The sequence below is a fragment of the Corvus brachyrhynchos genome, unplaced genomic scaffold (assembly GCF_000691975.1).
Source record: "Corvus brachyrhynchos isolate BGI_N302 unplaced genomic scaffold, ASM69197v1 scaffold275, whole genome shotgun sequence".
Lineage (NCBI taxonomy): Eukaryota > Metazoa > Chordata > Aves > Passeriformes > Corvidae > Corvus > Corvus brachyrhynchos.
This window is the reverse complement of record NW_008238318.1, coordinates 44,253-55,373: the sequence shown is the minus strand read 5'-3', so window position 1 is coordinate 55,373 and position 11,121 is coordinate 44,253. Positions and strand designations below refer to the sequence as shown.

The 11,121-nt window shown below is 60.2% G+C and overlaps 3 protein-coding genes across 8 annotated transcripts in view; all 3 read right to left on the bottom strand.

The window, feature by feature from the left end:
* PUF60 (poly(U) binding splicing factor 60) overlaps window positions 1–435 on the bottom strand; it is a 22,390-nt gene extending 21,955 nt beyond the window's left edge. The window contains 1 exon segment of the mRNA XM_008633310.2: window positions 334–435. Coding sequence (XP_008631532.2) covers window positions 334–360 — 27 coding nt within the window. The 5' untranslated portion in view covers window positions 361–435.
* Window positions 436–1,613: 1,178 nt separating this feature from the next.
* On the bottom strand, window positions 1,614–3,466 carry LOC108446649. Its single transcript, XM_017733800.1, has 2 exons — window positions 3,232–3,466; window positions 1,614–3,041 (listed from the first exon to the last, which is right to left on the bottom strand). Exons 1-2 carry the CDS (start codon window positions 3,444–3,446, stop codon window positions 1,919–1,921), a joined length of 1,338 nt encoding a protein of 445 aa, XP_017589289.1. The 5' UTR covers window positions 3,447–3,466; the 3' UTR covers window positions 1,614–1,918.
* Window positions 3,467–3,700: 234 nt separating this feature from the next.
* Window positions 3,701–11,121, bottom strand: part of NRBP2 (nuclear receptor binding protein 2) — a 12,659-nt gene continuing 5,238 nt past the window's right edge. For 4 of the 6 annotated variants that reach the window (XM_017733797.1, XM_017733794.1, XM_017733795.1 and 1 more), the window contains 12 exons: window positions 10,960–10,983; window positions 10,609–10,752; window positions 10,382–10,437; window positions 10,058–10,153; window positions 8,242–8,374; window positions 7,595–7,697; window positions 7,443–7,493; window positions 7,075–7,210; window positions 6,822–6,875; window positions 6,219–6,282; window positions 5,114–5,169; window positions 3,701–4,351 (listed from right to left, as the gene is read on the bottom strand). In XM_017733797.1, the coding sequence (XP_017589286.1) occupies window positions 4,283–4,351; window positions 5,114–5,169; window positions 6,219–6,282; window positions 6,822–6,875; window positions 7,075–7,210; window positions 7,443–7,493; window positions 7,595–7,697; window positions 8,242–8,374; window positions 10,058–10,153; window positions 10,382–10,437; window positions 10,609–10,752; window positions 10,960–10,983 (986 nt within the window). In that variant the 3' untranslated portion in view covers window positions 3,701–4,282. The remainder of the gene's footprint in view (window positions 4,352–5,113; window positions 5,170–6,218; window positions 6,283–6,821; window positions 6,876–7,074; window positions 7,211–7,442; window positions 7,494–7,594; window positions 7,698–8,241; window positions 8,375–10,057; window positions 10,154–10,381; window positions 10,438–10,608; window positions 10,753–10,959; window positions 10,984–11,121) is intronic. The other 2 variants (XM_017733798.1, XM_017733796.1) reach the window with 2 other exon arrangements.

Below are 11,121 nucleotides of genomic sequence, written 5' to 3'. Positions count from 1 at the left end.
GTCCGGGGGCTTTGTCTTCCCTGCCCGGCCGAGAGGAGCCATGACCGTTCCACGCAGAGCCCGAGGTCGCCTATTCCCGCTGCAGGCGGGGAGGGAACTGAGGAGAACCGGCTCAGGACCGGGAGGGGAAGCACCGACACCTCCCCCACAGGGAGAAGGCCGGGTCGGGAGCCCAGAACCGGAGGAGAACCGGGGGGAAGCAGCGCCGTCCCCTCAGAACCGCCACCCCTCACCCGCGGTTCCCCCTGGCGGCCGCCCCCAGCTCCGAGAGGAGCCCCGAGGAGCCGGGAGGAGCCGGCCCGGCCTGGTCCCGCCGCCCCATCGCCCCCTCACCAGCGCCATCGTCGTTGTCGCCGCCATCTTGTCCTTCCCGTCTACAGCACGCGGGTCTCGCGAGAGCTCCGCGGCGCGCGCGCGGGAAACGGGCAACAGGAGGTCCTCACGGGAAAAGGTATCGCGAGAGTTCGGGGATGTCATGTGACCCGAGCGGTTGTCAAGATGGCGCTGCCCAGGCGCGGTCACCGGAGGCGCGGTGAAGCACGGCCTGATATGATCCCGGGGGGATCAGGGCCCCAGCTCGGCTGTTGCGCACTTTAGCGCCCCTGGGCTGGTGCTGGGTCGGCAGTGCCCGGTGTCTCGGGAAGGTCCAAAGCTGCTGGTGCCATGGGCAGGGCTGTAACGGGCCGGGCCCTGGATAAGACGGGCTCAAACCGGCTAAATGCACTAAACCTGGGTAAACCCAGCTAAAACGGGACAAAACATGCTAAAACCGAGGGCCTGGCTGGTACCAGGTGGCCCTTGGTCGCAGCCGCGGGGGAAGAGCCGCGGGAACCCCCTCCCGGTACCGGCGGTGGGCCCCGGGAGGTGCTGGACGTGTCATGGGAGGGCGGATCGGGACCGTCTGCCGGGAACTGGAGTGAAATGTCCCTGTCCCCATCCCGGTGTCTCTGTTCCCGTCCTGTCCCTTCTCTTGGTTCTGTTCGAGGGGCCCCAATCCCTGGTGTCCAAATTTCAACGCAGAGCCACAGCCAAACTCCGGCACAGGGAACGGAGCCGGGCTGGGAGAGCTGGGAATGTTCATCCGGAAAGGAGAACATTCCGGGGACACCTTAGAGTCCCTTCCAGTGCCTAAAGGGGCTCCAGGAGAGCTGGAGAGGGACTTTAGACAAGGGCTTGGAGGAACAGCACAAGGGGGAATGGCTTCCCGCTGCCAGAGGGCAGGGATAGATGGGATCTTGGGAAGGAATCCTTCCCTGTGAGGGTTGGGAGGCCCTGGCACAGGTTGCCCAGAGAAGCTGTGGCTGCCCCTGGATCCCTGGAAGTGTTCCAGGCCAGGTTGGACAGGGCTTGGAGCAATGGCACTGGTGGGTCTTGAAGGTCCCTTCCCACCCATCCATCCTGGGATTCTGTGTTTCTGTGCCAGGGGATGGAAGGGCAGCTCTGGGATGGCCCCACCTGATGTCCCTCCCCACGTGTGGGTTCTGCCTCAAAGACAAGCAGCCCCAGCAGGACACAGGTGCTGTCACACCCGGCACCTCCAGAGTGGAACTGGCACCAGGATCTTGTACTCCCACTGCAGAAGATACACAAGACTGAGGAAAACCCCCAAGGAATTCACAGAGCCCCCACGTTTTATAAAGGATTTTGGGAGTTTGGGCCGCTAAAGTTCACCAAGGGCAGGGAATTCCAGGGTCAGAGAAGCTGTGTTAGATCCTGTTGAATCCATGGATTCATGGGAGGGGTGCATTAGGGAAGTGCCAAGGAGGGGCTGGAATGTCTGGGGCCCAGGGCGGGTCTGCTCTGGGGGGATTGGCAATCAGCAGCTGTGAGGTGTTCCCTGAATCCCTCCTCCTTGGTTTCACTGGAGTAAGGAATTACAAGCAGTTTGGTGCAGAGCCCTCCAGTGGGACTGGCTGCTTTATTGATTTGTCAGGTTGGAACATTGGCACAGCTGGGGATGCAGCACAGGCTGGGAATGCAGCCTGAGCGAGCCAGGAATGCAGCCTGGGCCGGGAATGCAGCCCGAGCTGGCAGTGCAGCATCTGAGCACGGATAAAATCCCGGTGGGATGCAGCCAGAGCGACACCACAAAGCGCGAGCAGCGCGGGGCAGGTGGTGCCACACAGAGGTCCAGCAGAGAGTGGAACATCAGCACGAAGCAGGATGCCAGAGGCAGCTTCCCATGGCACAGTGGGAGCAGCAGGAGCAGCACCAGCACAGAGCACTGGCATGGAACACCAGCACGGTGCAGATCACCAGGACAGCACCAGAGCCGGATTCCCACAGCGCAGCAGGAGCAGCACTGGCACAGCACAGAGCAGGATGCCAGAGCTGGATTCCCACAGCACAGCAGGAGCAGCACTGGCACAGCACAGAGCAGGATGCCAGAGCTGGATTCCCACAGCACGGCAGGAGCAGCACTGGCACAGCACAGAGCAGGATGCCAGAGCTGGATTCCCACAGCACGGCAGGAGCAGCAGGAGCACCACCGGCACAGAGCACCAGCAGAGAGCAGGATGGCAGAGCCAGCTTCCTGTGGCACACCAAAAGCAGCAGGAGCAGCACTGGCACAGAACACCGGCACAGAGCAGCACAGAGCAGGATGCCAGCGACAGTTCTCCCTGGCACAGCAGGAGCAGCACCAGCACGCAACACCAGCAGGATACCAAAGCCAGTTTTCCCTGCACAGCAGGAGCAGCACTGGCACAGAGCAGTGGCATGGGGCACCAGCGTGGTGCAGATCACCAGGACAGCACCAGAACCGGATTCCCCCAGCACAGTCTGAGCAGAAGGAGCAGCACCAGCACAGCACACAACAGGATGCCAGAGGCAGTTTTCCCTGGCACGGCACAGAGCACTGGCACAGCACAGCGCAGGATGGCAGAGCCAGATTCCTCCAGCACAGCAGGAGCAGCACCAGCACAGAATGCCAGCATGGAACACCAGCATGGTGCAGATCAGCAGGACAGTGCCAGAGCTGGACACCCCCAGTACAGCGGGAGCAGCACTGGCACAGCACAGGATGCCAGAGCCAGTTTTCCCTGGCACAGCGGGAGCAGCAGGAGCAGCACCAGCACAGAGCAGGATGCCAGAGCCAGTTTTCCCTGGCACAGCAGGAGCAGCAGGAGCAGCACTGGCACAGCACAGAGCAGGATGCCAGAGTCAGTTTTCCCTGGCACAGCAGGAGCAGCACTGGCACAGCACAGAGCAGGATATCAGAGCCAGTTTTCCCTGGCACAGTGGGAGCAGCAGGAGCAGCACTGGCACAGCACAGAGCAGGATATCAGAGCCAGTTTTCCCTGGCACAGTGGGAGCAGCAGGAGCAGCACTGGCACAGCACAGAGCAGGATATCAGAGCCAGTTTTCCCTGGCACAGTAGGAGCAGCAGGAGCAGCCCCGCACGACTCTTGGACAGAGAAAATTCCTGTTTGCACTTTTCCCCACATCAAGGACGTGTCCCTTTGGCAAAGGGCAGCATTGGGGTGGTGACGGTGGCAATTCCCCCATCTCCAGGCTAGGGACTGACATTCCAGTCACTGCAGGAGGAATGGGAGGAAGAGGCACCAGGGCTTTCTCCTGAAGATGCCAAGGGATTTTGGAAGGCTGTAGGAGAAACTGGAGAATGACAAGGATTCTGTGGAGCATCAGCGAGATTCCTGCTCCACGTGTGTGGATGCAGGTGGTGGGTCAGGATTTCTGGAATTTCTTCTCAAGCCATATCATGTCCAGCTCACACAGTCCCAGCTCATCGTGAGGATTCTGAGCACAGGCAGCACAGTGGAGACCTTAAACCTGGAGAAACTCAGGATTGAGACTGGAATGTGGCAGATGGGAAGCTACACCAGGGTTTTCCAAGCCTGCTCCTCCCCTCCCCTCAGCAAGGACCATTCCAGATGGCAAAGAGGGAAAAAATAGCTTTGGGACCTGCAGCAAGAAAAGCCGATCATTCCCAGAGGGAAACGGATCCGGTTGGGGGTTCCTGCAGCAGTTTCACAAACCCCACCGGGAAGGGGCTGCTGGGGGGTGCTGCCCACTCCCCCACACCTCCCCTTGGGAGCAGGGACCAGAACATGAGTCCCAACATCCCAGGATGTAATTCCTGGTGTTTGCCGAGTCCTCTGTCAGCTGTTGCCTTCCCAGAGCACGGATTGGGCAAATCCCCCTCGGCCCAAGGCCCGGCCAGGTGAGTCCTGCTGCAGTTCGGTGGGTCGGGAGCCCTGTGGGATCCTCCAGTCCGGCACCTTAATCCCCTGGGAATGGGGCTCCAGTGGGTCCCCGGCACTCACAGGGCTTGGGAGCGGTGCTTGTGGAAGGCGCTCTCCAGGAACATGGCCAGCTTTTCACAGTCGTCCTGAAATCCAAACGTGCCAACAGCTCCCTTTGCTGGGCTATCCCAGGTCCCTCCAGCCTCCCACAGTCCCAATCCCAAGCCATTCCTGGGGCAGGTTTGGGGTCCCCAGGTACAGGACACTGAGGGGCTGGAGCATGTCCAGGGGAGGGAAGAGAGCTGAGGAAAGGAGCGGCTGAGGGAGCCTTGGGGGCTCAGCCAGGAGCAAAGGAGGCTCAGGAGGGACCTTCTGGCTCTCCACAACTCCCTGACAGGAGGGTGCAGCCAGGTGGGGATCGGGCTCTGCTCCCAGGGAATGAGGGGCAGGACAAGAGGAAATGGCCTCAAGCTGTGCCAGGGGAGGTTCAGGAGGGATATTGGGAAAATTCCTCCTGGAAAGGGCTGTGCAGCCCTGGCACAGCTGCCCTGGGCAGTGGTGGAGTTCCCATCCCTGGAAGTGTTCAATAAACGTGTGGATGTGGCACTTGGGGATGTCATCAGGGTGACCTCGCATGTTTGGTCACAGGTTGGAGTCGATAATCTTGGAGGTCTTTTCCAAACCTAACGATTCTGTGATTCTTTAAGTAAGGAATCAGCCTCCTTCCCTGGGGACTCCCACTCAGAATTATTTAAGGTCCAGCTAATTAACATTGCCGCAACAGGCAGTTCCCCTTGGAGCAGCTCCTGGAGCAGAGTCCGGAGGGAACAGGAATCCAACTCCTGCCTGTGAGGGGCCAGTGCTGGAGGAGCTCTGTGGCTCCAAATTGGGGGACAGCAGGGACTCACCTCGTGGATGAACCCATAATGCACCAGCTCTGTGGCCAAATCCTTGGAGTTATCAGCTGCAGAGACAAGGAGCAGGAGAACATGAACATGGATACAGCTCGTGGAGCTCCTGTACCTGGGAGAGCCACAGCAGGAGCTGCTCATCCTGGGAAAATGGGCCAGGGAGGTGGAACAAGGTTCCCAAGCACCCAGAACACAGCTCAGGACAATGTGTCACTTGGAAAGGTTTTGTATGGCTCAGCAGGGAAAGCCCCAGGACAGTGCCTGCAGCAGAGCCCGCAACGGGCTGGGGAAGGAGCAGCTCCCAGGCACCATTCCCCAGCTTTCTGTGGGGATTTTGTCTGTGAGGCAGCCCTGGGGCTCTGGCTGCATGGCCTTCAGAGGCTCCTGATGTTCTGGGAAGGAGCTGGACCTGCCCCTTTCCTGGGCCCCCTCAGAGGAGGGTCCACCTTTCCATTGGAAAAGTGTTGGGGACACTGTGCCAGTGCTGGGAATGAGAGCAGAGTGCACCACGGGGACCCCAAGAACTGCCCTCTGTGGGTCCTGGTGGGAATGCAGCTCTGGAATGGCCATTGGATCATCCACTCACTGCCCTCCCAACTCTCACTTTATGGGCAGGTGACTCCCTCATGCCAGAGGCACCAGCAAAAGGGCCAGGTGGGAAAGGGCTGGGACCACAAGGGAGAAAGGAAAGAAGAGGAAAAAGGAAAGGAAAAAGGAAAGGGGAGGTAAGGAGAGGGAAGGGAAATGAAAGAAAAAGAAGGGAAGGGAAGGAGATAGGGAAGGAGAAAGGGAAGGGAAGGAGAAAGGAAAGGGTAAAGGAGAAGAAGGAGAGAAAGGGAGGGGAAGAAGAGGAGAGGAGAGAGGAGGAAAGGAGAAAGGAAAGGAAGAGAGGAAAGGAAAAGAAAAAAGAGGAGGAAGAGAGGAAAGGAATGGAAAAAGGAGAAGGAGGAGGAGAAAGAGGAGGAGGAGGTGAAAGGAAGGAAAGGGAAAGGTTGGGAAGCTGTCTGGGAAGCTGGCACATTCCGTGTCCAACAGAGCTTAATCCCAGCAGGGCCACGGGATCCCCCAGCATCCACACCCAGCATTCCCTGCAGGAACGTACTGGGCAGCAGGTCATAGCTGAGCTGTCGGTGCAGTTTGTCCTCCAGGATGAGCAGGAGTGTGAGCTGCAGAGACAGGAGAGGGGCTGCTCATCCCAGCCCCTCCAGAGGCACCCGGAGGTGCTGGGACTGCGGGAATGTGGGAGCTCTCGGGCAGTGCTGGTGCCCTGGAGCAATTCCAGCTCCCTGCAAGTACTGGGCTAGAAAAAACGGGAGTCCAAAGGTGTCTGGAAACACCAGGGACAGAGACATCCAGACACTCAAGGTCTGTGTCCCACAGGCCAGGGGAATTCGTGGCTTCTTTGGGAATTCTTTCATTGTACAGGACAGGAGTGAGTTCTTTGGGTACCACGGAAGCTGGCTGAGACCATTTCCAGTCAGACTTCCCAGTACCATTTCCCAGTCTGATATCCCAGGCAGGTTTCCCTTTCCCATTTTCCAGTCAGATTTCCCAGTCTGATTTTCCAATCCCATTTCCCTGGTCCCATTCCCCAGTCCCATTCCCAATCCCATTCCCAATCCCATTCCCAGCCCCATTCCCAGCGGGATGTGCAGGGAGCAGGTCTTTCCCAGCGCCGGGAGTGGGTCAGGATCCGGGTACTCACGTGCCACTGGCTCTTGTCCTCGTTCAGCTCCATGTTGCACTGCATCTGCACCACCTGGAAAAGCCCAGCTGGGGATCAGCTTGGACAGGGCCCCTCTGGCTCTGGGGCCTTCCCAAGCAGGACTTTGGAATTCCCACTGAAACCCTGTAATTCCTCTCCCAGCTCTCACCTGGGCCATGGCTAACAGGAGAGGTGTCCCTGCAGCAGGGATGGAGACCAGTGAGGAGCTGTCCCCACCTGGGTCTGGCCTTACCTTCCTGGTCTCCACATCAAAGGGCTCTGGCGTGGGAGTCTTGGCTTTCTGAGGATCCTCCTGGGGCTGGGACAAGGCACGTGGGAGGGCGTGGGGTCTGGAGACAGCGAAGTTCATCAGGGGGTAAATCCCATTCCTGGCACAGACACAGAGGGAGGACACAGAGCTGATTCCATCCCCTATGGCCCTGGCAGAGCTGGCTCTGGAAGGAGCAGGGGTGGGCAGCTCCCCCAGCCTGGGGACACCACAGGGACGAGGCACCAAGCACAGCTGGGGACAGCACGGACAATCCCCTGTGCCCATCCTGGCTCCACATTCCCTGGGGAGCTGAGGCAGAGCTGGGAGCAGAGCTGGGAGCTCCAACCCACCTGACGTCCTCCAAGAACTTGTCGAGCTCAAGGAAGGAAACCTCCGAGTACCTGGGCAGGGAACAGGACAGGAGGGTTCAGGGGGTGAGGGGCTGCTCCCCACGGCACTGGGATCTCCAGGCTGGATGCTGTGGAATCTCCCCCATCCTCACCTCCACTGTGCCCCGGGCCGACCCTCCCTGCGGATCTCGGCCATCACCATGTTCAGGTCCAGCTCCTTGATCTTCTCCTCCACCACGTTCTCTGGCATCAGATCTGGGGCAGAGGCACAGCGAGTTCAGGGGCTGGGGGATCCTGCAGGGGGGGGCCTGCAGCCCCTACTCCAGGGAGGGGATGGGAGTCACCGCCTCCCTCCCCAGGCTCTGCACATGGAATCACGGGACGGTTTGTGTGGGAGGGACCTTAAATCCCATCCAGTTCTATGCCCCTGCCATGGACAGGGACACCTTCCCCTATCCCAGCCTGCTCCAAGCCCTGTCCAACCTGGCCTGGAACACTTCCAGGGATGGGGCAGCCACAGCTTCTCTGGGCAACCTCTGGGCCTCCCCACCCTCACAGGGAAGGATTCTTTCCCATTATCTCATCTACCCCTGCCCTCTGGCAGTGGGAAACAATTCCCCCTTGTGCTGTCACTCCATCACTTGTCCAAAGACCTCTCCAGCTCTCCCTTTAGGCACTGGAAGGGGCTCTGAGGTCTCCTTGGACCCTTCTCTTCTCCATGGTGAACATTCCCAGCTCTCCCTGCCTGGCTCCTTGGGAGAAGATGAGCTCAGAGATCCGGGTGGTCCCGGGCACTCACACTGGTGGTTGATGAAGCAATGGGCTGCCAGCAGCTTCAGGGAATGGACCTCGAAGAGCACCCGGTGGAAGAGGAGGTTGTGGGCGGTCGGGCGCTTGTCCGGGTTCAGGGTCAGGCAGGACAGGATGAACTCCTGGGATCAGAGCAGGGGCACGAGCTGGAACAGAGCGGGACATGCCCCTGCTCCTCTCACAGGAGCATTTCACACAAGCACAGAACCATCACAGGAATCACTGAGGCTGGAAAAGAGCTCCTAGACCATCGAGTCCACCCTGTGCCCGACCCCCACCTTGTCACCAGCCCAGAGCACCGAGTGTCCAAGTCACTCCTTGGACACCTCCAGGGGTGGGGACTCCACACTGTCCTGGGCAGCCCCTCCCAAGGCCTCAGCCCCTTCCTTTCCATGAAGAAATCCCTGCTGATGTCCAGCCTGAGCCTCCCCTGGCACAGCCTGAGGCCATTTCCCCTTGTCCTGTCCCTGTTCCTTGGGAGCAGAGCCCACCCCCCCTGGCTGCCCCCTCCTGTCAGGGAGTTGTACAGAGCCAGAAGGTCCCCCCTGAGCCTCCTTTGCTCCAGGCTGAGCCCCTTTCCCAGCTCCCTCAGCTGCTCCTGGTGCTCCAGACCTTTCCCCAGCTCCATTTCCTTCCCTGGACACGCTCCAGCACCTCAATGTCCTTACCTGGGCACCCCAAACCTGCCCCAGGACTGGAGGGGCCCCAGCAGTGCCAGCACAGGGGTCACTGCCCTAGGCCTGAGGTCACACTATTTTTGATACAATTTCCCAGGAAATGGAACCAAAGCACTCTTTCTGCAGCAGGAGCCCCAGGACAGGGAGCCACAGCAGAATTCCAGGTGGGCAGAGATGGGAAGTGGGTCCCCACTGGCCCCATCCCGGGTGTGAGCCCAGCAAAGGCTGCAGGAGAAGGGGCAGGGCCCGGATTAGCCCCCAGACGTGGTGGGAGTGGGGAAGGGGCAGGATGAGCAGCGGAATCCAAGGGATCTGCCCGTTCCTGCTCACTGAGAGCAGAGGAGCCCAATCTTCCGCTGCTCCTGCAGCTCCTGCCGTGCTGCTGACAGGGAATGGGCCAGGATATCTGGGATAGATCCAAAAGTGATCCCAAGGGTGCCAGGTGGGCACCCCTAGACTGGACCCCTCAGAGCCACCTGCCCCAGAGACCCTCGGGCGTGACTCCAACCACTCCCGGAGCCGATGCTCTGCAGAGGAGACTCCCTGGCTCTCCCGAGTCGTGGGAACTGTGGGATCTAAGGGGCAGGATTTACTGTGGGATGCCTCGAGAAATCCTGTGATCAAACAAGAGAATTTGGGGAATGTACAAACTCATTATGGGATGTCTTGGAGACTGCCAAAGGAAGAGGAAGGGGGGTTGAGTGGGTCAGGGAGGATGGACGGTTATCAAAGGTTCCGGCTGTTCCATGCCTTCCTCTGGCTGAGCCCGAATCCCAACTACCCCCCCAAACTGCCCTGTCTCCTTATTAAACTCTGTTCCCAAATATTTGTGGGGCAGCTTGTTCTCTGTTCCCTGGGATCCATGTGGGCCTCCTGAGGAGGTGAGGAGTGAGATGGAGCTTGGGAAGGGGGCACAGATACCTGGGAGACCATAGCTCTGAGGGAAAACGGGCACTCATGGTACAGGGCCAGACCCCACCTGCACCTACTGGGAACTGGCTGGATTTGCATCCAGGAGGGATGTACGACAGGGATTTACCCCCAGGAAGGATGCAGGGTGGGATTTACATCCCAGGAGTGGTGCAGGACAGGGATTTACCCCCAGCAGGCTCCTCCAGCTGCACTCACCCGCATGTTGGGATCATCCAGGGAATGCCGGGCCCGCGCGATGGCCTCCTCCGAGACCCGTGTGTCCCCGTTGGTCTGGATCTCCAGCACGGCCATCTGCGAGAGGAAGCACGGCCAGTCCATGGGGGCTTCCCAAAGGACACCCCCGGACAGGGCAGGGACAAGGGACACCCCTGGACAAAGGACACCCCGGCCAAAGGACACCTCCCAACAAGGGCCACCCCTGGACAAGGGACACCTCCCATCAAGGGACAGCCCCGGACAAAGGACACCCCGGACAAGGGCCAGGGTCCCACCATTCCCAGGGTCCATCCCGCTCCGCACCTCCAGCGCACACATCCCGAAGGAGAAGATGTCCACGGCTGTGCCATCTGCCTTCTCTGGAACACGGACCAGGACACATCAGGACAGAGCCTCAGGCCTGGACCCCCACCTGGAGACCCCCGCCCCATGCCATCCCTGTAGACACTTCCTCCTGCCCTCCCCTGTTCTTCCCTGCCCGTGCCTGACCCCCCATGTCCCCCTTTTCCCCCGTCCCAGCCCCCACTCACGGCCATATTCCGGAGGGAAGAAGTGCAGGTTCCGCAGCTCCTCCCGCTCGATCCGGATGGGGCTGCGGAGATCGTCCGGGAGCGCTGGGGGGGTGAGACGAGGCAGGGTCTGAGGGAGGTCTGTGTGTGCCCACCCGTGGGGGTCTGAGGGGATGAGGGGGGATCTGTGTGTGCCCCTGCCCACCCCATCCCAGGAGACCCCTCCGCTCCCAACCCAGGAGCAGCAATTCCTAGAGGGATGAAGGTCCCCCCCTCCCCTGTGTCCGGTGCCCCACTGGTGGGGGCTCAGGGGCCACAGGGGGGTGTCCCCAGGGCAGGGGACATGCTGGAAGGTGGCCATGGGTCACTCACCATTGGCAAACACCCGGTGCCAGACTGCCGGGCAGCGCCAGAGGGAGCCAGGCATTGGGGAGGCAGGAGGGGACAGAGAAGAACAGGTAATGCCAAGGTTGGCACCCCAAAAGGGACCCCACAACTCTTGGGGCTCCTGCCCGGCTAGGACCCCCCCCACAC

Bases quoted from the DNA above. Each gene is read 5' to 3' on its own strand.
- LOC108446649 (XM_017733800.1), bottom strand. From the start codon at position 3,446: ATGTGGGGAAAAGTGCAAACAGGAATTTTCTCTGTCCAAGAGTCGTGC. The intron at 3,042-3,231 runs GGAAAACTGGCT...CCGCTGTGCCAG, and splicing joins TGCTGCTCCCACTGTGCCAG to GGAAAACTGGCTCTGGCATC.